At 45.2% G+C, this 26,050-nt stretch overlaps 1 protein-coding gene across 1 annotated transcript in view; it reads right to left on the bottom strand.

Annotated features, from left to right (window-relative positions):
- plxnd1 (plexin D1) overlaps nucleotides 1–26,050 on the bottom strand; it is a 142,422-nt gene that overhangs the window by 7,266 nt on the left and 109,106 nt on the right. The window contains 6 exon segments of the mRNA XM_056240447.1: nucleotides 905–1,045; nucleotides 1,479–1,626; nucleotides 8,358–8,521; nucleotides 9,902–10,006; nucleotides 17,520–17,554; nucleotides 18,023–18,086. Of these exon segments, the coding sequence (XP_056096422.1) occupies nucleotides 905–1,045; nucleotides 1,479–1,626; nucleotides 8,358–8,521; nucleotides 9,902–10,006; nucleotides 17,520–17,554; nucleotides 18,023–18,086 (657 nt within the window).

The raw sequence follows: 26,050 nt of genomic DNA, 5'->3' as shown, positions 1-26,050 counted from the left end.
CTGAGGCTCCACCCCCTCTGAGGTGTAACAGTGGGTGTGTCTCTGAGGCTCTGCCCCCTCTGAGGTGTAACAGTGGGTGTGTCTCTGAGGCACCGCCCCCTCTGAGGTGTAACAGTGGGTGTGTCTCTGAGGCTCCACCCCCTCTGAGGTGTAACAGTGGGTGTGTCTCTGAGGCTCCGCCCCCTCTGAGGTGTAACAGTGGGTGTGTCTCTGAGGCACCGCCCCCTCTGAGGTGTAACAGTGGTTGTGTCTGAGGCTCCGCCTCCTCTGAGGTGTAACAGTGGGTGTGTCTCTGAGGCTCCACCCCCATCTGAGGTTTAACAGTGGGTGTGTCTCTGAGGCTCCACCCCCTCTGAGGTGTAACAGTGGGTGTGTCTGAGGCTCCGCCTCCTCTGAGGTGTAACAGTGGGTGTGTCTGAGGCTCCGCCTCCTCTGAGGTGTAACAGTGGGTGTGTCTCTGAGGCTCCGCCCCCTCTGAGGTGTAACAGTGGGTGTGTCTCTGAGGCACCGCCCCTCTGAGGTGTAACAGTGGGTGTGTCTCTGAGGCTCCACCCCCTCTGAGGTTTAACAGTGGGTGTGTCTCTGAGGCTCCACCCCCTCTGAGGTGTAACAGTGGGTGTGTCTGAGGCTCCGCCTCCTCTGAGGTGTAACAGTGGGTGTGTCTCTGAGGCTCCACCCCCTCTGAGGTGTAACAGTGGGTGTGTCTCTGAGGCTCCGCCCCCTCTGAGGTGTAACAGTGGGTGTGTCTCTGAGGCACCGCCCCCTCTGAGGTGTAACAGTGGGTGTGTCTCTGAGGCTCCGCCCCCTCTGAAGTGTAACAGTGGGTGTGTCTCTGAGGCTCCGCCCCCTCTGAGGTGTAACAGTGGGTGTGTCTCTGAGGCTCCTCTTAAGGGAACTCACTCACCCGTGACTCCTCGGCCAGGTGCGCGTTCATCTCCTGCTCGCTCAGTGGCGCCATCTCCTGGATCTGCCGGTAGTAGTTCTGCACTCTCTTCTTGTACTCCGGGATCTCTTTGGCATACAGAAGCTTATTGGTGGGAGAATCCTGAAATACACACAGCAGCTGGTCAGAGATCTGTTACACTTGACTCCTGTGTGTGTGTGTGTTCAAGTTTATATTACATTGTGAGGACCAAATGTCCCCACAAGTATAGTAAAACCTGAAATTACCTACATTGTGGGGACCAGCCAGCGGTCCCCATGAGGAAAACAGCGTATAAATCATACTAAGTAATGTTTTTTGAAAATGTAAAAATGCAGAAAGTTGTGTGTGATGGGTAGGTTTAGGGGTGGGGGCAGTGTGTGTGTGTGTGTGTGTGTGTGTGATGGGTAGGTGTAGGGGTAGGGGCAGTGTAAGGGGACAGAATATACAGTTTGTACAGTATAAAAACCATTATGCCTATGGAGAGTCCCCACAAAGATGTGTGCGCCTGTTTGTGTGTGTGTGTGTGTGTGTGTGTGTGTGTGTGTGATCTCACTTTGCCCAGCTGCAGGTCAGACAGTGAGCAGGCGTCGATGAAAGCCTGAGCGATGACAGACAGACACGCGTCCATGTGATCCGTCTTATCGATGTCGAACACAAACTGAGGATTCTTCAGGATATTCACCCAGAAGCGCAGAGGCAAACTGAACACACACACACACGCACACACACACACACACACACGATTAATAACTGCTGCTTGTGCCAATGTTGTTTGTCTTAACTTTAGATGAAACTCAGTATGGTCAGCAGTGTTAATTCAGTACATTATTTATTACTATATATTACATTTATTAATTTTAGTTAAGAGCTTTTTTAATGCCATAAGAGCAGGATAGATTGAGATCTGTAGTCCACACCATAAAATGACAATTTAAACAACTTTACAATTCAAATAATACAATGGTTTTCTAATAAATGATAAACATCACATTTCAGCCTTTTAAATTTTTTTTAAGAAAAAGGATGAATAAAATTATTACATTTGTATTCATTTAAAATATTATTATATTATATACGATTATGATACCACATGCTTATGATACCATAAGGTTTACAGGCATCAAAGGTAAAAAACTGTTTCATTTTCTCATAATACACACTCATAATAAACATTGCAGATCACCATTCTTCAATCAATCTCTCTAAATCCCTCCTTTCCAAGAGCTACTCTGCTCTGATTGGTCAGATGGCCCAGTCTGTTGTGATTGGTCTACTCTGCTCTGATTGGTCAGACGGCTCAGTCTGTTGTGATTGGTCTACTCTGCTCTGATTGGTCAGATGGCCCAGTCTGTTGTGATTGGTCTACTCTGCTCTGATTGGTCAGACGGCTCAGTCTGTTGTGATTGGTCTACTCTGCTCTGATTGGTCAGAGGGCTCAGTCTGTTGTGATTGGTCTACTCTGCTCTGATTGGTCAGACGGCTCAGTCTGTTGTGATTGGTCTACTCTGCTCTGATTGGTCAGATGGCCCAGTCTGTTGTGATTGGTCTACTCTGCTCTGATTGGTCAGATGGCCCAGTCTGTTGTGATTGGTCTACTCTGCTCTGATTGGTCAGATGGCTCAGTCTGTTGTGATTGGTCTACTCTGCTCTGATTGGTCAGATGGCCCAGTCTGTTGTTATTGGTCTACTCTGCTCTGATTGGTCAGATGGCTCAGTCTGTTGTGATTGGTCTACTCTGCTCTGATTGGTCAGAGGGCCCAGTCTGTTGTGATTGGTCTACTCTGCTCTGATTGGTCAGATGGCCCAGTCTGTTGTGATTGGTCTACTCTGCTCTGATTGGTCAGATGGCCCAGTCTGTTGTGATTGGTCTACTCTGCTCTGATTGGTCAGATGGCCCAGTCTGTTGTGATTGGTCTACTCTGCTCTGATTGGTCAGACGGCTCAGTCTGTTGTGATTGGTCTACTCTGCTCTGATTGGTCAGATGGCCCAGTCTGTTGTGATTGGTCTACTCTGCTCTGATTGGTCAGACGGCTCAGTCTGTTGTGATTGGTCTACTCTGCTCTGATTGGTCAGATGGCCCAGTCTGTTGTGATTGGTCTACTCTGCTCTGATTGGTCAGACGGCTCAGTCTGTTGTGATTGGTCTACTCTGCTCTGATTGGTCAGATGGCCCAGTCTGTTGTGATTGGTCTACTCTGCTCTGATTGGTCAGACGGCTCAGTCTGTTGTGATTGGTCTACTCTGCTCTGATTGGTCAGACGGCTCAGTCTGTTGTGATTGGTCTACTCTGCTCTGATTGGTCAGACGGCTCAGTCTGTTGTGATTGGTCTACTCTGCTCTGATTGGTCAGATGGCCCAGTCTGTTGTGATTGGTCTACTCTGCTCTGATTGGTCAGATGGCCCAGTCTGTTGTGATTGGTCTACTCTGCTCTGATTGGTCAGATGGCTCAGTCTGTTGTGATTGGTCTACTCTGCTCTGATTGGTCAGATGGCCCAGTCTGTTGTGATTGGTCTACTCTGCTCTGATTGGTCAGATGGCCCAGTCTGTTGTGATTGGTCTACTCTGCTCTGATTGGTCAGATGGCTCAGTCTGTTGTGATTGGTCTACTCTGCTCTGATTGGTCAGATGGCCCAGTCTGTTGTGATTGGTCTACTCTGCTCTGATTGGTCAGAGGGCCCAGTCTGTTGTGATTGGTCTACTCTGCTCTGATTGGTCAGATGGCCCAGTCTGTTGTGATTGGTCTACTCTGCTCTGATTGGTCAGATGGCCCAGTCTGTTGTGATTGGTCTACTCTGCTCTGAGTGGTCAGATGGCCCAGTCTGTTGTGATTGGTCTACTCTGCTCTGAGTGGTCAGATGGCCCAGTCTGTTGTGATTGGTCTACTCTGCTCTGATTGGTCAGATGGCCCAGTCTGTTGTGATTGGTCTGCTCTGCTCTGAGTGGTCAGATGGCCCAGTCTGTTGTGATTGGTCTACTCTGCTCTGATTGGTCAGATGGCCCAGTCTGTTGTGATTGGTCTACTCTGCTCTGATTGGTCAGATGGCCCAGTCTGTTGTGATTGGTCTACTCTGCTCTGATTGGTCAGACGGCTCAGTCTGTTGTGATTGGTCTACTCTGCTCTGATTGGTCAGATGGCCCAGTCTGTTGTGATTGGTCTACTCTGCTCTGATTGGTCAGACGGCTCAGTCTGTTGTGATTGGTCTACTCTGCTCTGATTGGTCAGATGGCCCAGTCTGTTGTGATTGGTCTACTCTGCTCTGATTGGTCAGACGGCTCAGTCTGTTGTGATTGGTCTACTCTGCTCTGATTGGTCAGATGGCCCAGTCTGTTGTGATTGGTCTACTCTGCTCTGATTGGTCAGACGGCTCAGTCTGTTGTGATTGGTCTACTCTGCTCTGATTGGTCAGAGGGCTCAGTCTGTTGTGATTGGTCTACTCTGCTCTGATTGGTCAGACGGCTCAGTCTGTTGTGATTGGTCTACTCTGCTCTGATTGGTCAGATGGCCCAGTCTGTTGTGATTGGTCTACTCTGCTCTGATTGGTCAGATGGCCCAGTCTGTTGTGATTGGTCTACTCTGCTCTGATTGGTCAGATGGCTCAGTCTGTTGTGATTGGTCTACTCTGCTCTGATTGGTCAGATGGCCCAGTCTGTTGTGATTGGTCTACTCTGCTCTGATTGGTCAGATGGCCCAGTCTGTTGTGATTGGTCTACTCTGCTCTGATTGGTCAGATGGCTCAGTCTGTTGTGATTGGTCTACTCTGCTCTGATTGGTCAGATGGCCCAGTCTGTTGTGATTGGTCTACTCTGCTCTGATTGGTCAGAGGGCCCAGTCTGTTGTGATTGGTCTACTCTGCTCTGATTGGTCAGATGGCCCAGTCTGTTGTGATTGGTCTACTCTGCTCTGATTGGTCAGATGGCCCAGTCTGTTGTGATTGGTCTACTCTGCTCTGATTGGTCAGATGGCCCAGTCTGTTGTGATTGGTCTGCTCTGCTCTGATTGGTCAGATGGCCCAGTCTGTTGTGATTGGTCTACTCTGCTCTGATTGGTCAGGTGGCCCAGTCTGTTGTGATTGGTCTACTCTGCTCTGATTGGTCAGATGACCCAGTCTGTTGTGATTGGTCTACTCTGCTCTGATTGGTCAGAGGGCTCAGTCTGTTATGATTGGTCTACTCTGCTCTGATTGGTCAGATGACCCAGTCTGTTGTGATTGGTCTACTCTGCTCTGATTGGTCAGATGGCCCAGTCTGTTGTGATTGGTCTACTCTGCTCTGATTGGTCAGATGGCCCAGTCTGTTGTGATTGGTCTACTCTGCTCTGATTGGTCAGAGGGCCCAGTCTGTTGTGATTGGTCTACTCTGCTCTGATTGGTCAGATGGCCCAGTCTGTTGTGATTGGTCTACTCTGCTCTGATTGGTCAGATGGCCCAGTCTGTTGTGATTGGTCTACTCTGCTCTGATTGGTCAGATGGCCCAGTCTGTTGTGATTGGTCTACTCTGCTCTGATTGGTCAGAGGGCCCAGTCTGTTGTGATTGGTCTACTCTGCTCTGATTGGTCAAATGACGCAGTCTGTTGTGATTGGTCTACTCTGCTCTGATTGGTCAGATGGCCCAGTCTGTTGTGATTGGTCTACTCTGCTCTGATTGGTCAGAGGGCCCAGTCTGTTGTGATTGGTCTACTCTGCTCTGATTGGTCAGATGACGCAGTCTGTTGTGATTGGTCTACTCTGCTCTGATTGGTCAGATGGCCCAGTCTGTTGTGATTGGTCTACTCTGCTCTGATTGGTCAGATGGCCCAGTCTGTTGTGATTGGTCTACTCTGCTCTGATTGGTCAGAGGGCCCAGTCTGTTGTGATTGGTCTACTCTGCTCTGATTGGTCAGATGACTCAGTCTGTTGTGATTGGTCTACTCTGCTCTGATTGGTCAGACGGCTCAGTCTGTTGTGATTGGTCTACTCTGCTCTGATTGGTCAGATGGCACAGTCTGTTGTGATTGGTCTACTCTGCTCTGATTGGTCAGATGGCCCAGTCTGTTGTGATTGGTCTACTCTGCTCTGATTGGTCAGAGGGCTCAGTCTGTTGTGATTGGTCTACTCTGCTCTGATTGGTCAGATGGCCCAGTCTGTTGTGATTGGTCTACTCTGCTCTGATTGGTCAGAGGGCCCAGTCTGTTGTGATTGGTCTACTCTGCTCTGATTGGTCAGATGGCCCAGTCTGTTGTGATTGGTCTACTCTGCTCTGATTGGTCAGATGGTCCAGTCTGTTGTGATTGGTCTACTCTGCTCTGATTGGTCAGAGGGCCCAGTCTGTTGTGATTGGTCTACTCTGCTCTGATTGGTCAGATGACCCAGTCTGTTGTGATTGGTCTACTCTGCTCTGATTGGTCAGATGGCCCAGTCTGTTGTGATTGGTCTACTCTGCTCTGATTGGTCAGAGGGCCCAGTCTGTTGTGATTGGTCTACTCTGCTCTGATTGGTCAGATGGCCCAGTCTGTTGTGATTGGTCTACTCTGCTCTGATTGGTCAGAGGGCTCAGTCTGTTGTGATTGGTCTACTCTGCTCTGATTGGTCAGATGGCTCAGTCTGTTGTGATTGGTCTACTCTGCTCTGATTGGTCAGAGGGCTCAGTCTGTTATGATTGGTCTACTCTGCTCTGATTGGTCAGATGACCCAGTCTGTTGTGATTGGTCTACTCTGCTCTGATTGGTCAGATGGCCCAGTCTGTTGTGATTGGTCTACTCTGCTCTGATTGGTCAGAGGGCTCAGTCTGTTGTGATTGGTCTACTCTGCTCTGATTGGTCAGATGACTCAGTCTGTTTTGATTGGTCTACTCTGCTCTGATTGGTCAGAGGGCCCAGTCTGTTGTGATTGGTCTACTCTGCTCTGATTGGTCAGACGGCCCAGTCTGTTGTGATTGGTCTACTCTGCTCTGATTGGTCAGATGGCTCAGTCTGTTGTGATTGGTCTACTCTGCTCTGATTGGTCAGATGGCCCAGTCTGTTGTGATTGGTCTACTCTGCTCTGATTGGTCAGAGGGCTCAGTCTGTTGTGATTGGTCTACTCTGCTCTGATTGGTCAGATGGCCCAGTCTGTTGTGATTGGTCTACTCTGCTCTGATTGGTCAGATGGCCCAGTCTGTTGTGATTGGTCTACTCTGCTCTGATTGGTCAGACGGCTCAGTCTGTTGTGATTGGTCTACTCTGCTCTGATTGGTCAGAGGGCTCAGTCTGTTGTGATTGGTCTACTCTGCTCTGATTGGTCAGACGGCTCAGTCTGTTGTGATTGGTCTACTCTGCTCTGATTGGTCAGATGGCACAGTCTGTTGTGATTGGTCTACTCTGCTCTGATTGGTCAGATGGCACAGTCTGTTGTGATTGGTCTACTCTGCTCTGATTGGTCAGATGGCACAGTCTGTTGTGATTGGTCTACTCTGCTCTGATTGGTCAGAGGGCTCAGTTTGTTGTGATTGGTCTACTCTGCTCTGATTGGCCAGATGGCCCAGTCTGTGGTGATTGGTCTACTCTGCTCTGATTGGTCAGAGGGCTCAGTCTGTTGTGATTGGTCTACCGTGTACAGCGTGAGTCGAAAAAGAAAAAAAACGGCCATTACCATAACTGAACTTCAGCTCCGGAGGCTTCCTAAAGCTCAGCGATTGTACACCGTAAACTGAAGACAGTACGAACGATGACGTCGATTTTACCATATCAATCTGAGTGCGAGTCCAATGATGAAACATTGTAAGAACTAGTTATTCAACCCGAACCTCCATCGCAGCAGGACTCGAGCAGGACTCAGTGTTTCTCAGTGATGCGCTGCTCAGTTTGAGGAACATTGTGAGATGTTGCAACTGTAATTCCTCACCATCAGCATTAACAAGAGTATGTTCATCAACAAACCCATGTGTTTATTTCTGATTTAGTGCGGGGGTCAAGTTGTTCACTGACAGACAACGTACAACATAGGCATTATGCAAATGTATTTTCTAGTGACAGAACCGTAACGCAGTGTGATTCGAATTACAGATGACTTGTTCTCAGTCGATTCTTTCTTTTGGGAGACAATAACTTTATCTATTGTGCACTTTCGACTTTACAACTTTCTAGAACGCTTCCATTCACAACCAGCTTTATTACACAGTGCATGAAAGGGAATATATTTGAAAAACCATAATAGGATGACCTTAAATCGCTGTGTTTTGAAGTTTAATATTCACATTAAGCCATATGACCTCTTGAAGTGATAATTAGGACTTTTCTTATACCATTTAAGACTTTTTAAGGACCCCGAATGAAAGAAGCACTGGCCTCAAATACCCGGATGAGCCTCATTATACAGTGCGGCTATTGACGAATAACTGACCGTGACAGACCAATCAGAATCAACCATCACTTGACCAATCAGAATCAAGCATTTCAGAAGAGTGTAATAATAATACCTGTTAGTCTTCCAGATGTGTAACGTGTCCGGATCGGTTATGCCGCGCTTGTCTGCCTGTTCCTCCAGAAAGTCGAAGAAGTACTTGATAGCAAACGGTGGATTCTCCAGAGGAATGCTGAGGATGGCTTGGAAGAGATCATCCAGGAATTTCTGCAGTGTTCCCTGACACACACACATTCACACACGTATTAGTCTTCATGTGTAGCGCTCTCTGGTGGGATTGAGTTTCACCTGAGGTCTACAGTCCACATCTCTCTGCTACTGTCCCTTTAAAACATACTGTATGTTAATGAGCTCATGGTTGTGACATCATAAACATCGGTGGTCATGATGTCTTCCTGAAGGACACGATGGGACACTTTCACGTAGACTTTCAACACCATCATCCCTCGCTTCTGTCTGTTTCTTATGGAATATTGCAGTGTTTATTATAAATGATTATCATTATTGTGTTAATGATCTTGAATCAGAATAACTCCCTCTTACAGCATCTCTTCTCTTCTCTGATGACAAGGGCGGGGCTATAACCTGTCACTCACATGAGATCAGCCAATAGCAAACCACAACCATCCAATCAGTTCCCCACAGACACAATCAAGCCCTGCCCACATTTGTTCTTGTTCTAGAAGCGTTTCACTCGATATACGGCACAATAGAGGAGAAGGGACCCGTGTAACTTCAGTTTTACAGTGACTTTAACTCTTTCCCCAATAGCGTTTTTAAAAAAAAAAGTTCAGCCAAAAGAATGTTCATGGCCCCTAAATTATTTTGTTGTATAAATATCTGAACATGCAATATATGAAAAAAGAAAAGAGCCTCTGCTTTAAAAAAAGAAAACATGAAGCTAGAATAAAACTGCTTTTTTTATCAACCCTTGAATGTGGGTAAGTTTAATAAAAAAGCAATATTTTGAGCAAAAAGCTGAGACGTTTCAGTCAAAGTCTTCCTCCAGAAGGGATTCAGAGCGATGATTAAACACAGATGGAGTAGATCGAGCTCCTCAACACCTCAAAGCTTCAGGCGTTTCCTCTTCATGCTTCAACATTTCATTTGGGAACATTAGACCGTTTTGATTTGTTTAGTGTTTTATGATCGCTTCATCAATGCTTCTATCGCTAGTTTCTGCTTCTTCTCCTGTGTTTTGATCAGGAGATTCAGTACTCGTTCAGTAGATGTTTAATAGCGCCCCCTACCGTATAACAGGGAAAACACGGAAAGCCGGAAATGTCCATCAATGACGGGAAAGAGTTAAGGGGAGCTCGACTGAATTACCCTGAACAGGCCTTATTTTCATTTACCTTTATTACCAGTGTCTTGTTATATTCTGGAGCACCTGAAGCTTGTTTATGTCAGCACACTTTGCAATAAAGAGTGTATTTACAGTCCTTGGAAAGGTCCGTGTGGACAGAGAGGAGGCACTTCGTTCCCATGATATGAGCCTTTAGGAGGTCAGTAGTGTTTCCCACTGATGGAACAGTATGTGAGTGTCGCGTCTCATCACTGGCGGCTGTGGTTGTGTGTGTGTGTGAGTTTATCCACTACCTTAGTGGAGAGCAAGCGTGTGAGGTAGATCTCCGGCAACACTTTCTTCCTCTGACTGTGTCTGTGAGTCTTTCTGTTCTCGCCCAGATCATCATGTGGAAGAACCTGCCGTCAAACACACACACAGCAGACTTAAACCATCCGTCAAACACACACACAGCAGAGTTAAACCATCCGTCAAACACACACACAGCAGCTAAACCATCCGTCAAACACACACAGCAGAGTTAAACCATCCGTCAAACACACACAGCAGAGTTAAACCATCCGTCAAACACACACAGCAGAGTTAAACCATCCGTCAAACACACACAGCAGAGTTAAACCATCCGTCAAACACACACACAGCAGTTCAACCATCCATCAAACACACACACAGCAGTTAAACCATCCGTCAAACACACACACAGCAGAGTTAAACCATCCGTCAAACACACACACAGCAGAGTTAAACCATCCGTCAAACACACACAGCAGAGTTAAACCATCCGTCAAACACACACACAGCAGTTCAACCATCCGTCAAACACACACACAGCAGAGTAAAACCATCCGTCAAACACACACAGCAGAGTTAAACCATCCGTCAAACACACACACAGCAGAGTTAAACCATCCGTCAAACACACACACAGCAGAGTTAAACCATCCGTCAAACACACACACAGCAGAGTTAAACCATCCGTCAAACACACACACAGCAGAGTTAAACCATCCGTCAAACACACACACAGCAGAGTTAAACCATCCGTCAAACACACACAGCAGAGTTAAACCATCCGTCAAACACACACAGCAGAGTTAAACCATCCGTCAAACACACACAGCAGAGTTAAACCATCCGTCAAACACACACACAGCAGTTAAACCATCCGTCAAACACACACACAGCAGAGTAAAACCATCCGTCAAACACATACAGCAGAGTTAAACCATCCGTCAAACACACACACAGCAGAGTTAAACCATCCGTCAAACACACACACAGCAGAGTTAAACCATCCGTCAAACACACACAGCAGAGTTAAACCATCCGTCAAACACACACACAGCAGAGTTAAACCATCCGTCAAACACACACACAGCAGAGTTAAACCATCCGTCAAACACACACAGCAGAGTTAAACCATCCGTCAAACACACACACAGCAGACTTAAACCATCCGTCAAACACACACACAGCAGTTAAACCATCCGTCAAACACACACACAGCAGAGTTAAACCATCCGTCAAACACACACAGCAGAGTTAAACCATCCGTCAAACACACACAGCAGAGTTAAACCATCCGTTAAACACACACACAGCAGTTAAACCATCCGTCAAACACACACACAGCAGAGTTAAACCATCCGTCAAACACACACAGCAGAGTTAAACCATCCGTCAAACACACACAGCAGAGTTAAACCATCCGTTAAACACACACACAGCAGAGTTAAACCATCCGTCAAACACACACAGCAGAGTTAAACCATCCGTCAAACACACACAGCAGAGTTAAACCATCCGTCAAACACACATACAGCAGAGTTAAACCATCCGTCAAACACACACAGCAGAGTTAAACCATCCGTCAAACACACACAGCAGAGTTAAACCATCCGTCAAACACACACAGCAGAGTTAAACCATCCGTCAAACACACACACAGCAGAGTTAAACCATCCGTCAAACACACACAGCAGAGTTAAACCATCCGTCAAACACACACACAGCAGAGTTAAACCATCCGTCAAACACACACAGCAGAGTTAAACCATCCGTCAAACACACACAGCAGAGTTAAACCATCCGTCAAACACACACAGCAGAGTTAAACCATCCGTCAAACACACACACAGCAGAGTTAAACCATCCGTCAAACACACACACAGCAGAGTTAAACCATCCGTCAAACACACACACAGCAGTTAAACCATCCGTTAAACACACACACAGCAGTTAAACCATCCGTCAAACACACACAGCAGAGTTAAACCATCCGTCAAACACACACAGCAGAGTTAAACCATCCGTCAAACACACACAGCAGAGTTAAACCATCCGTCAAACACACACAGCAGAGTTAAACCATCCGTCAAACACACACAGCAGAGTTAAACCATCCGTCAAACACACACAGCAGAGTTAAACCATCCGTCAAACACACACAGCAGAGTTAAACCATCCGTCAAACACACACACAGCAGAGTTAAACCATCCGTCAAACACACACAGCAGACTTAAACCATCCGTCAAACACACACACAGCAGAGTTAAACCATCCGTCAAACACACACACAGCAGAGTTAAACCATCCGTCAAACACACACACAGCAGTTCAACCATCCGTTAAACACACACACAGCAGAGTTAAACCATCCGTCAAACACACACACAGCAGAGTTAAACCATCCGTCAAACACACACACAGCAGAGTTAAACCATCCGTCAAACACACACACAGCAGAGTTAAACCATCCGTCAAACACACACAGCAGAGTTAAACCATCCGTCAAACACACACAGCAGAGTTAAACCATCCGTCAAACACACACACAGCAGAGTTAAACCATCCGTCAAACACACACACAGCAGAGTTAAACCATCCGTCAAACACACACACAGCAGTTAAACCATCCGTTAAACACACACACAGCAGTTAAACCATCCGTCAAACACACACAGCAGAGTTAAACCATCCGTCAAACACACACAGCAGAGTTAAACCATCCGTCAAACACACACAGCAGAGTTAAACCATCCGTCAAACACACACAGCAGAGTTAAACCATCCGTCAAACACACACAGCAGAGTTAAACCATCCGTCAAACACACACAGCAGAGTTAAACCATCCGTCAAACACACACAGCAGAGTTAAACCATCCGTCAAACACACACACAGCAGAGTTAAACCATCCGTCAAACACACACAGCAGACTTAAACCATCCGTCAAACACACACACAGCAGAGTTAAACCATCCGTCAAACACACACACAGCAGAGTTAAACCATCCGTTAAACACACACACAGCAGAGTTAAACCATCCGTCAAACACACACAGCAGAGTTAAACCATCCGTCAAACACACACACAGCAGAGTTAAACCATCCGTTAAACACACACACAGCAGAGTTAAACCATCCGTCAAACACACACATCAGAGTTAAACCATCCGTCAAACACACACAGCAGAGTTAAACCATCCGTCAAACACACACAGCAGAGTTAAACCATCCGTCAAACACACACAGCAGAGTTAAACCATCCGTCAAACACACACAGCAGAGTTAAACCATCCGTCAAACACACACACAGCAGACTTAAACCATCCGTCAAACACACACACAGCAGAGTTAAACCATCCGTCAAACACACACACAGCAGAGTTAAACCATCCGTCAAACACACACACAGCAGAGTTAAAACATCCGTCAAACACACACAGCAGAGTTAAACCATCCGTCAAACACACACAGCAGAGTTAAACCATCCGTCAAACACACACAGCAGAGTTAAACCATCCGTCAAACACACACACAGCAGACTTAAACCATCCGTCAAACACACACACAGCAGAGTTAAACCATCCGTCAAACACACACACAGCAGAGTTAAACCATCCGTCAAACACACACACAGCAGAGTTAAACCATCCGTTAAACACACACACAGCAGAGTTAAACCATCCGTCAAACACACACAGCAGAGTTAAACCATCCGTCAAACACACACACAGCAGAGTTAAACCATCCGTCAAACACACACACAGCAGTTAAACCATCCGTCAAACACACACAGCAGAGTTAAACCATCCATCAAACACACACAGCAGAGTTAAACCATCCGTCAAACACACACACAGCAGAGTTAAACCATCCGTCAAACACACACACAGCAGTTAAACCATCCGTCAAACACACACAGCAGAGTTAAACCATCCGTCAAACACACACACAGCAGAGTTAAACCATCCGTCAAACACACACAGCAGAGTTAAACCATCCGTCAAACACACACACAGCAGAGTTAAACCATCCGTCAAACACACACACAGCAGTTAAACCATCCGTCAAACACACACAGCAGAGTTAAACCATCCGTCAAACACACACACAGCAGAGTTAAACCATCCGTCAAACACACACACAGCAGAGTTAAACCATCCGTCAAACACACACACAGCAGTTAAACCATCCGTTAAACACACACACAGCAGTTAAACCATCCGTCAAACACACACAGCAGAGTTAAACCATCCGTCAAACACACACAGCAGAGTTAAACCATCCGTCAAACACACACAGCAGAGTTAAACCATCCGTCAAACACACACACAGCAGAGTAAAACCATCCGTCAAACACACACACAGCAGAGTTAAACCATCCGTCAAACACACACAGCAGAGTTAAACCATCCGTTAAACACACACAGCAGAGTTAAACCATCCATCAAACACACACAGCAGACTTAAACCATCCGTCAAACACACACACAGCAGAGTTAAACCATCCGTCAAACACACACACAGCAGAGTTAAACCATCCGTCAAACACACACAGCAGAGTTAAACCATCCATCAAACACACACACAGCAGAGTTAAACCATCCGTCAAACACACACACAGCAGAGTTAAACCATCCGTCAAACACACACAGCAGAGTTAAACCATCCGTCAAACACACACACAGCAGAGTAAAACCATCCGTCAAACACACACACAGCAGAGTTAAACCATCCGTCAAACACACACAGCAGAGTTAAACCATCCGTTAAACACACACAGCAGAGTTAAACCATCCATCAAACACACACAGCAGACTTAAACCATCCGTCAAACACACACACAGCAGAGTTAAACCATCCGTCAAACACACACACAGCAGAGTTAAACCATCCGTCAAACACACACAGCAGAGTTAAACCATCCATCAAACACACACAGCAGACTTAAACCATCCGTCAAACACACACACAGCAGAGTTAAACCATCCGTCAAACACACACACAGCAGAGTTAAACCATCCGTCAAACACACACAGCAGAGTTAAACCATCCATCAAACACACACAGCAGACTTAAACCATCCGTCAAACACACACACAGCAGAGTTAAACCATCCGTCAAACACACACACAGCAGAGTTAAACCATCCGTCAAACACACACACAGCAGAGTTAAACCATCCGTCAAACACACACACAGCAGAGTTAAACCATCCGTCAAACACACACAGCAGAGTTAAACCATCCATCAAACACACACAGCAGACTTAAACCATCCGTCAAACACACACACAGCAGAGTTAAACCATCCGTCAAACACACACACAGCAGAGTTAAACCATCCGTCAAACACACACAGCAGACTTAAACCATCCGTCAAACACACACACAGCAGAGTAAAACCATCCGTCAAACACACACACAGCAGAGTTAAACCATCCGTCAAACACACACACAGCAGAGTTAAACCATCCGTCAAACACACACAGCAGAGTTAAACCATCCGTCAAACACACACACAGCAGAGTTAAACCATCCGTCAAACACACACACAGCAGACTTAAACCATCCGTCAAACACACACACAGCAGAGTTAAACCATCCGTCAAACACACACACAGCAGAGTTAAACCATCCGTCAAACACACACACAGCAGAGTTAAACCATCCGTCAAACACACACACAGCAGAGTTAAACCATCCGTCAAACACACACAGCAGAGTTAAACCATCCGTCAAACACACACACAGCAGACTTAAACCATCCGTCAAACACACACACACAGCAGAGTTAAACCATCCGTCAAACACACACACAGCAGAGTAAAACCATCCGTCAAACACACACACAGCAGAGTTAAACCATCCGTCAAACACACACACAGCAGAGTTAAACCATCCGTCAAACACACACAGCAGAGTTAAACCATCCGTCAAACACACACACAGCAGAGTTAAACCATCCGTCAAACACACACACAGCAGAGTTAAACCATCCGTCAAACACACACACAGCAGTTAAACCATCCGTCAAACACACACACAGCAGAGTAAAACCATCCGTCAAACACATACATCAGAGTTAAACCATCCGTCAAACACACACACAGCAGAGTTAAACCATCCGTCAAACACACACACAGCAGAGTTAAACCATCCGTCAAACACACACACAGCAGAGTTAAACCATCCGTCAAACACACACACAGCAGAGTTAAACCATCCGTCAAACACACACACAGCAGAGTTAAACCATCCGTCAAACACACACACAGCAGAGTTAAACCATCCGTCAAACACACACACAGCAGAGTTAAACCATCCGTCAAACACACACACAGCAGAGTTAAACCATCCGTCAAACACACACACAGCAGAGTTAAACCATCCGTCAAACACACACACAGCAGAGTTAAACCATCCGTCAAACACACACACAGCAGAGTTAAACCATCCGTCAAACACACACACAGCAGTTAAACCATCCGTCAAACACACACACAGCAGAGTAAAACCATCCGTCAAACACATACATCAGAGTTAAACCATCCGTCAAACACACACACAGCAGAGTTAAACCATCCGTCAAACACACACACAGCAGAGTTAAACCATCCGTCAAACACACACACAGCAGAGTTAAACCATCCGTCAAACACACACACAGCAGAGTTAAACCATCCGTCAAACACACACACAGCAGAGTTAAACCATCCGTCAAACACACACACAGCAGAGTTAAACCATCCGTCAAACACACACACAGCAGAGTTAAACCATCCGTCAAACACACACACAGCAGAGTTAAACCATCCGTCAAACACACACACAGCAGAGTTAAACCATCCGTCAAACACACACAGCAGAGTTAAACCATCCGTCAAACACACACACAGCAGAGTTAAACCATCCGTCAAACACACACAGCAGAGTTAAACCATCCGTCAAACACACACACAGCAGAGTAAAACCATCCGTCAAACACACACACAGCAGAGTTAAACCATCCGTCAAACACACACAGCAGAGTTAAACCATCCGTCAAACACACACACAGCAGAGTTAAACCATCCGTCAAACACACACAGCAGAGTTAAACCATCCGTCAAACACACACACAGCAGAGTTAAACCATCCGTCAAACACACACACAGCAGAGTTAAACCATCCGTCAAACACACACACAGCAGAGTTAAACCATCCGTCAAACACACACAGCAGAGTTAAACCATCCGTCAAACACACACACAGCAGTTAAACCATCCGTCAAACACACACACAGCAGAGTTAAACCATCCGTCAAACACACACACAGCAGAGTAAAACCATCCGTCAAACACACACACAGCAGAGTTAAACCATCCGTCAAACACACACACAGCAGAGTTAAACCATCCGTCAAACACACACAGTCTTCGTCTAGCGAGAGCTGAGTGTGTTTACGAGAGCTTATGCGTTATAGAGGATTCTCATCACTGTGAAAAGCTCTGACCCCGTGCGAGAACTGTGTGTATTTTTGAATATCATGTGTTACACAATAGTTTAAGCAATCGAGACGACTGATAAAGTATAACACTTGATTATTACTGAGCAGAAGAGATTTAGAGATGTCCAGCTCACTCACCAGATGAACGTACTTCTCTGTGTCCAGATCTTTAGCTGTGAATCAACAGAAACACGTGAGTTCATAACTGAGTTGTGTGAGTGTGTGAGTGTGTGTGTGTGTGAGTATTGTGCACATGTAAAGGCCCCAATATACTGCTGTGATGTCATGTCGAATAAGACCAGGACAGAACGAAGTTCGTTTCTAGAGTTTGCAACAGCCAAAGAGAACTCTCTGGGAAAGATCCGCCTCTTTCCTCCCATTGGTCGGTGTGGTGATGATGTAATAGGTGGGTGTGGCTCTGAGGCTCCGCGTGACGGAGCCGGATGAATCAGCGTGACGTTTGCTCATTTCTGTAGTGTGTTTATGCTGCCACTGAGAGGAAAGCGCAGCACAGATTCGCATATTCCTCTAAAGCGGACGCCGTCATGATGTCCACTAACAGTGTGTCACTGCAAGCGTGTTTCACGAGTGTGTGTGTGTGTGTGTGTGTGTGTGTGTGTGTGTGAGGTGTGTTGCTGTACCTCTGCCCAGTGTGTTCTCTCTCGTGTCTTTCATGCTCATGGCCAGTGACGCCCCATCTGGGATCTGCAACACACAGGTCAGAGGTCAGAGGTCATTAGAGTGATGCGTACAGTCACTCAAGCCAACACTTCATGGAGGAGATTATGTCACAATATGGGTTTGTGCAAACAAGTTATCTTGGGGAACTCTGCTGAATGGGTTAACACATTAGAGGACTCCTGATGAACACATGATCAGATTACACCAACTATGATGAACACATGAGCGGATTACACCAAATATGATGAACACATGATCAGATTACACCAAATATGATGAACACATGATCAGATTACACCAAATATGATGAACACATGATCAGATTACACTAAATATGATGAACACATGATCAGATTACACCAAATATGATGAACACATGATCAGATTACACCAAATATGATGAACACATGATCAGATTACACCAAATATGATGAACACATGATCAGATTACACCAAATATGATGAACACATGATCAGATTACACTAAATATGATGAACACATGATCAGATTACACCAAATATGATGAACACATGATCAGATTACACCAAATATGATGAACACATGATCAGATTACACCAAATATGATGAACACAAGATCAGATTACACCAAATATGATGAACACATGATCGATGATCAGATTACACTAAATATGATGAACACATGATCAGATTACACCAAATATGATGAACACATGATCGGATTACACCAAATATGATGAACACATGATCAGATTACACCAAATATGATGAACACAAGATCAGATTACACCAAATATGATGAACACAAGATCAGATTACACCAAATATGATGAACACATGATCAGATTACACCAAATATGATGAACACATGATCAGATTACACCAAATATGATGAACACATGATCGATGATCGGATTACACCAAATATGATGAACACATGATCAGATTACACCAAATATGATGAACACATGATCGATGATCGGATTACACCAAATATGATGAACACATGAGCGGATTACACCAAATATGATGAACACATGATCAGATTACACCAAATATGATGAACACAAGATCAGATTACACCAAATATGATGAACACATGATCGATGATCAGATTACACCAAATATGATGAACACATGATCAGATTACACCAAATATAATGAACACATGATCAGATTACACCAAATATAATGAACACAAGATCAGATTACACCAAATATGATGAACACATGATCGGATTACACCAAATATAATGAACACAAAATCAGATTACACCAAATATGATGAACACATGATCAGATTACACCAAATATAATGAACACATGATCGGATTACACCAAATATAATGAACACAAGATCAGATTACACCAAATATGATGAACACATGATCGGATTACACCAAATGTAATGAACACAAAATCAGATTACACCAAATATGATGAACACATGATCAGATTACACCAAATATGATGAACACCTGATCAGATCACACCAAATATGATGAACACATGATCGGATCACACCAAATATGATGAACACATGATCAGATTACACCAAATATGATGAACACATGATCAGATTACACCAAATATGATGAACACCTGATCAGATCACACCAAATATGATGAACACATGATCGGATCACACCAAATATGATGAACACATGATCAGATTACACCAAAACTCCGCCTGGGGACAAACACATCCCCTTCCGGTCCCAAGCCCGGATAAAGGAGGAGGGTTGACCAGCTGCCCACTGGTCGTAAAAACCTAGGCTTGAATCTGAATGGACAAAGCTCAAGTACGAAACCCGAAAAATGCTACCGCATCCGGGCTAGCCGATGCGTCGATGTTGGTCACTTCCCAATCCCAGGACGTCGGTGAGAAGTATGCTACTGGAAGGGGAAGTCAACCGCTACCTGGTCCACCGGTTTCGACTAAACGCCCCGTCTTTCTCGCCACATGGAATATTAGAACCGGATATGCAGTGGGACAACGAGAACAGGTGGCTCAAGAATTGGCCAAGTACAACGTCGCCATTACGGCCATCACAGAATTGAGATTAACTGATTTTGGGAACATGTCTGTCACTGTCCCTCATCAGCGAACGAACTTCAAGCTCTATTTCTTCGGCGGGACCAAACATGTGGAAGGTGTAGGTTTCTTCGTGGACAGCAACTTTAATCGATATGTCGCCGGTTTTCAACCCATTTCTAGTCGAATTGCGGTGCTCTCACTCCATGGTATTATTAACTCGAACCTGGTAGTAGTCTACGCGCCAACTGAGGTCAGCACGGATGCGGCAAAGGACGATTTCTATTGCCAACTTCAAGACACCTGGGATATGTTACCTCGGTCTGACATTAATATACTCATGGGTGATTTAAATGCTCACACTGGACGTGACGACCATGCATGGCCTGGAGTACTAGGTCCTTTTGGTGTGCGATCCATCAACGACAATGGAACTCGTTTCCTCTCGTTTGCCGCAATGAATGACCTTTCGATCGGAAACACGCTCTTCCGCCACCCGTTTCACCATCAATTAACATGGAGATCTGCCAACGGGAAGGATAGAGCTTGTATCGACTTTATAGCGATTTCCCATCGATTTAGATCCTCGTTACAGGATGTCAGAGTGATGCGTGGTGCGGACTGTGGCTCGGATCATTGTATGGTACGCGCGAAAGTTCGCCTAAGACTGAAACGTCCTCCAACATCACCAAAACATGGGAAGAAACTCAATGTCGCCCTTCTACAGGACCCTAAAGTCCGTGAAGCCTTTGAAATTGACCTTCAAAACCGATTCAACGCCATCTCCATTGTAGATGATAATGGCAATTTAAAAACGTCAGTGGACAGGGCCATGAATGAGTTCACCGAATTGATCTCCGATTGTACATCGGCAGTGTGCCCACCATCGAAGCACAGATCCAAGCCTTGGATCACCGGGGAAACATTGGCCTTTATTGAACAACGAAAGAAGAATAAGCTAGTTAACCTGGATGAATATCGTCGCCTTCATAAGATCATACGAAAGAGGCTAAAGAAGGAACGTGCCGCCTATTGGGAGGAAATTGCTGAGGAAATGAAAACAGCAGCTAAACGCAAAGAATTCCGTACCTTATATTCAACCATCCGGCGTTTAGCAGGGAAGAACAAGCCATTGGTCAATAATATCAAGGACTCGATGGGGAAATTCCTAAGATCAAATGAGGAATGCTTAAACCGATGGAAGGAGTACTTCCAAGACCTGCTCAACCATCCTGCCCCTCAAGGCCTGACGGTAAATCCAGACCCGGTTGAGGAACAGAGCACCTATGTGGATGACCTAGAACCTTCTTTACCTGAATTACGAGTCGCCATTAAATCATTAAAGAACAACAAGGCTCCTGGAGTGGATAGTGTAGTGGCAGAGGCCTTGAAACATGGAAGAGAAGTTCTGGAAGGCTGCCTACACATGTTGCTAGGACAGATATGGAGGACTGAAGTTATTCCTACTGCCTGGAAACGGGCGACCATCATCCCGATTTCCAAGAAAGGGGACAAGTCTGAGTGCAAAAACTATCGTGGCATTAGTCTCCTGTCGATCATTGGTAAGGTATTCATGAAGATCATTTACCGTAGGATGCTTAAACGCCGTGAGGAAGCGGCTAGAGAAGAACAAGCGGGATTCCGGCCAGATCGCAGCTGTTGCGATCAGATCTTCTCCCTTCGCCAACTCCTCGAAGAAAGGATCCGATGTGGCAAAAGAACAGTGATGGTTTTCATTGATTTCTCTGCAGCCTTCGACAGCGTGCACCGCCCAGCCTTATGGAACACACTACGAGCGGAAGGGTACCCTCCAAAGATCATACGCCTCCTCCAGAACACCTATGAGGGGTCTACCAGCCATGTACGAGTTCAAGGAGGAGTGACAACCGACTTTCAAGTGAATTCGGGAGTTAGACAGGGCTGCATTCTTTCTCCCAGCCTGTTTAACAGTGTCGTGGACTGCATCATGAGGCAGGTCTTCTTTGGACGACGCGGAGTGAGATTTGGAGCTTGGGTTGCCGAACATGCCACAGATCTGATGTATGCTGACGACAGTGTTTTTCTCACAGATGATGATGCCGAAGCCTCCATAATTATCCAGGATATCGTCGAAGAAGCTACAAGATTTGGGCTTAAAATCAACACTGTCAAAACAGTTGTTATGACTTCAGACAACTCTCCGGCAGTTGTATACCTTAATGGAATCCAGCTAGAACAAGTCGAAACATTCAAATATCTGGGGTCGACCTTTCAAGGTAACAAGATCGCAGCATCAGTTGACATTACCCACCGAATCGGATCTGCAACTTCGGCCTTTGGTTCGACTTCCTGGTGCATCTGGAGGAAAAAGTCTCTAACAACAGCAACGAAGGTTCGTTTATACCGCACTCTGATTCTACCAATCCTCCTATATGGAGCGGAAACTTGGGTACTCTTAGGCCTTGTCCACACGGACACGGGTATTTTTATAACCAGAGTTTTTCCTACTTGCGTTTTTTATATATGATTTATTTATTGAATTTTTCACAACACCAAAGACAAACAATCAATATAAAAAAATAATATAAAAACTAATAATATAATAAAAAAACACACACAAAAAAAACAGACATAAAAAAAATAAAAAAAAAAACATTAATACAAAAACACCATCACAAAATCCCTCACAGTACTAACAGGTTTAGTATAGTATGTAATATATAACAGAGCTTTATGTCATAATACAGAAATAGGACAAGGTCAGCCTTAACTAGGTCCAGCAAGTAAAGTTGAGTAACCTCAAAACTTAGAAAATAATGTGTGCTGGTAACGATAATATCAGTTGAAAACTGAAAAACCACTGAAAGTGCAGGGTTGGGTGGTCAGTCAGTCAATTGAGACTGCGTCCAGTTGCAGAGATTTAACATGCTCAAAAAAGGGTAACCAAATTCTTGAAAATTTAATCATGGAACCACGAAGGCAGTGTTTATTTTTTTCCAATTTAACAAAAAATAAGGCATCTTTTATCCACCGAGTATGAGAAGGGACTCGAGGACCCTTCCAGTTCATCAAAATGCAACGTCTCGCCAGCAGCGTAAGAAAAGCTACCAACTCTGCGAAATGAGACGGCAATGAGTAATTAGGAGGTAAAACTCCAAACAAGCCGATTAGCGGAGAGGGATGGATATTGACTGAAGTAATAGCGGAAAGTGAGTCAAAAACCGACTCCCAGAAAAGAGATAAAGCAGGACAAGTCCAGAACATATGAGTTAGATTAGCCGGTTCTACATGACACTTGTCGCAGCTTGGATCAATGTCAGGGAACATACGGGCTAATTTACTTTTAGACCAATGTACCTTGTGGACCACTTTACACTGTAAAACCCCGTGGCGAGCACAAACAGATGACGTGTGAACATGTTTCAAAATCGAATGCCATGTATCTGTCTCTATCTCTATATTAAGATCCCTAGCCCAGGTAATCCGCAGACTGTCAGAATCCAAAGGGCAACATGTGAAAAAGGTATTATAAATCGTAGAGATGGCCCCTCTTTGATAAGGATTGATATTTGATATGGTATCAACAATGGTGGAGGGTGGGATCAAGGGGAACCCCGGAAAATGCTTACGGACAAAGTCACGGACTTGCAAGTATCTGAAAAAGTGGAACCTTGGTAAGTTAAAAACTTGAGTCAATTGTTCAAAAGAAGCGAATGTTCCGTCAATGTAAAGATGTTTAATGGAAATGATCCCGTGGTCCACCCAGGCCGCAAAAGCCTTATCAATGAGAGAGGGAGGAAAGAGGGGGTTAGAATGTACAGGGCATAGAAGAGGTGTTGACTGTAAAGTAAAATGCCGCCTGAGTTGACGCCAGATCTTAAGACAATTTTTAACTATAACATTACTGGAGAAGGTTAAAGGTGATAACGAGAGAGGAAGACACAAAAGAGACGTAAGCGAAGTGCTGCCACAAGCAGCCTCCTCGACCCTTAACCAGGGTGGAGGCTGACCGCTGGAACAGCACCAGATTAACATATTACGAACATTTGCAGCCCAGTAATAAAACAAGAAGTTAGGTAGTGCTAAACCCCCCAGCTCCTTAGTTTTTTGTAAAATGCCTTTCTGTATTCTTGGAGTTTTTCCATTCCAAATAAATTGAGAAATAGTGCAATCTAAAGAGTGAAAGAAACGTTTTGGAATAAAAACCGGTATGCATTGAAAAAGATACAGAAATTTAGGCAGTACATTCATTTTTATACAATTTATCCTACCCGCAAGAGAAAGAGGCAATAGAGACCAACGATGAAGATCTTTGGTCAATCGATCCAACAGAGGAGAGAAATTACAGTTAAACAGGTCAGAGTAGTTCTTAGTTACGCAGATGCCCAAATAGTTGAATTGATTTAATGATGTCTTAAATGGCAATTTTGAAAGAGGGTATGCTATAGCTGCTGAATTTATAGGCAAGAGTTCACTCTTATGAAGATTCAGTTTATACCCCGAAACCTGCCCAAATACCTTCAGTAGATCTAAAACGTGGGGTATAGATCTGTCTGGCTCAGAGACGAAAAGTAAAAGGTCGTCAGCATATAAAGACAGTTTGTGCACAGCGCCCCCTCTTATAATGCCCATCATTTGACTAGATCTAAGGGCCACTGCCAATGGTTCAATAGCGATGGCGAACAATAAGGGGGAAAGGGGACAGCCCTGCCGAGTACCACGTCCAAGGGGAAAATAATCTGAGTAATCATTGTTTGTGCGGACACGGGCCAAAGGAGAAGCATAAAGAAGTTTGATCCAAGAGATAAATTTACAGCCAAATCCAAACTTTTTTAATGTATGGAACAAATAAGGCCACTCCACACGATCAAATGCCTTCTCTGCATCCATCGAAATAACCAACTCAGGGGTGGTAGAAGTTGAGGGAGAGTACAATATGTCAAATAGACGCCTGACATTGTGAAAAGAGTGCCTTCCCTTGACAAACCCTGTTTGGTCTGTAGAAATGATTGAAGGCAAAACAGCCTCTAGACGCCTACTTGCGTTTTTAAAAAAAATCCCGTCCACACATGCTCGGTCTACGTCTACATGAAAACGCAAAAACACGTATCAAGCGCGGTCAAGAGCATGCCACGCCAGCAGGCGGCGATATAAACCTTAACCGTAAAGCCACGTTGGCCCATCAGAAGCGCAAATCTGACGTCAAACACAGCGGATAACGGCGCACACTCTGACGTCGCAAGGTAAAATCCCCGGTTTCACTGTCTACACGACAACACTGTAACCGGCGTTTCTGAAAATACTCACCCTGGCAGGGGTTTTCAAAAATGTTCGGTTTCAGTGCGTTTTCGTGTGGACGAACGGCCGAACCGCATCAAAAAAGTCACGGTTATAAAAATACCCGTGTCCGTGTGGACAGGGTCTTAGAGGCAGACGTGAGAAGATTGGAGGTGTTCCAAATGCGCTGCCTCCGCCGGATTCTTGGAGTTACACTCCTTGACAAGATCCCGAATGAGGAAGTTCGCCGTCGCTGTTCTCACCAACTGGAAATCAACGTCTTGATTAAACGTGCCCGCCTCCGATGGTTTGGACATGTTTGCAGGATGGATGAGCACCGTCTCCCATACCGCACCCTATGGCGAACCAGGCCAGACAGCTGGAAAGTATTAAGAAATGCACCTAAAAAGACGTGGATCAAACAAGTGGAGATGGATCTAGCAGCGTACGGTATTTCACCCGATTATGCCAACAAGAACGCGGCTCAGGACAGGAAACAGTGGAGAAAGTTCGTGGAGTTCGTATGCGATGGCAATTTCCGTTCAGCACCCACGGTTCCATATAACCTACGGCCACGTTAGGACTACGGAATCACGGGAGAGAAATAAAAAAAATAAAAAATAAGATTACACCAAATATGATGAACACATGATCAGATTGATTACACTAAATATGATGAACACATGATCGATGATCAGATTACACCAAATATGATGA

This window comes from Rhinichthys klamathensis, unplaced genomic scaffold (assembly GCF_029890125.1).
Source record: "Rhinichthys klamathensis goyatoka isolate OS25496 unplaced genomic scaffold, OSU_Roscu_1.1 h1tg000599l_1, whole genome shotgun sequence".
Classification (NCBI taxonomy): Eukaryota; Metazoa; Chordata; class Actinopteri; order Cypriniformes; family Leuciscidae; genus Rhinichthys; species Rhinichthys klamathensis.
The sequence above is the reverse complement of the archived record's forward strand: the minus strand, read 5'-3'. Positions and strand labels throughout refer to the sequence as shown.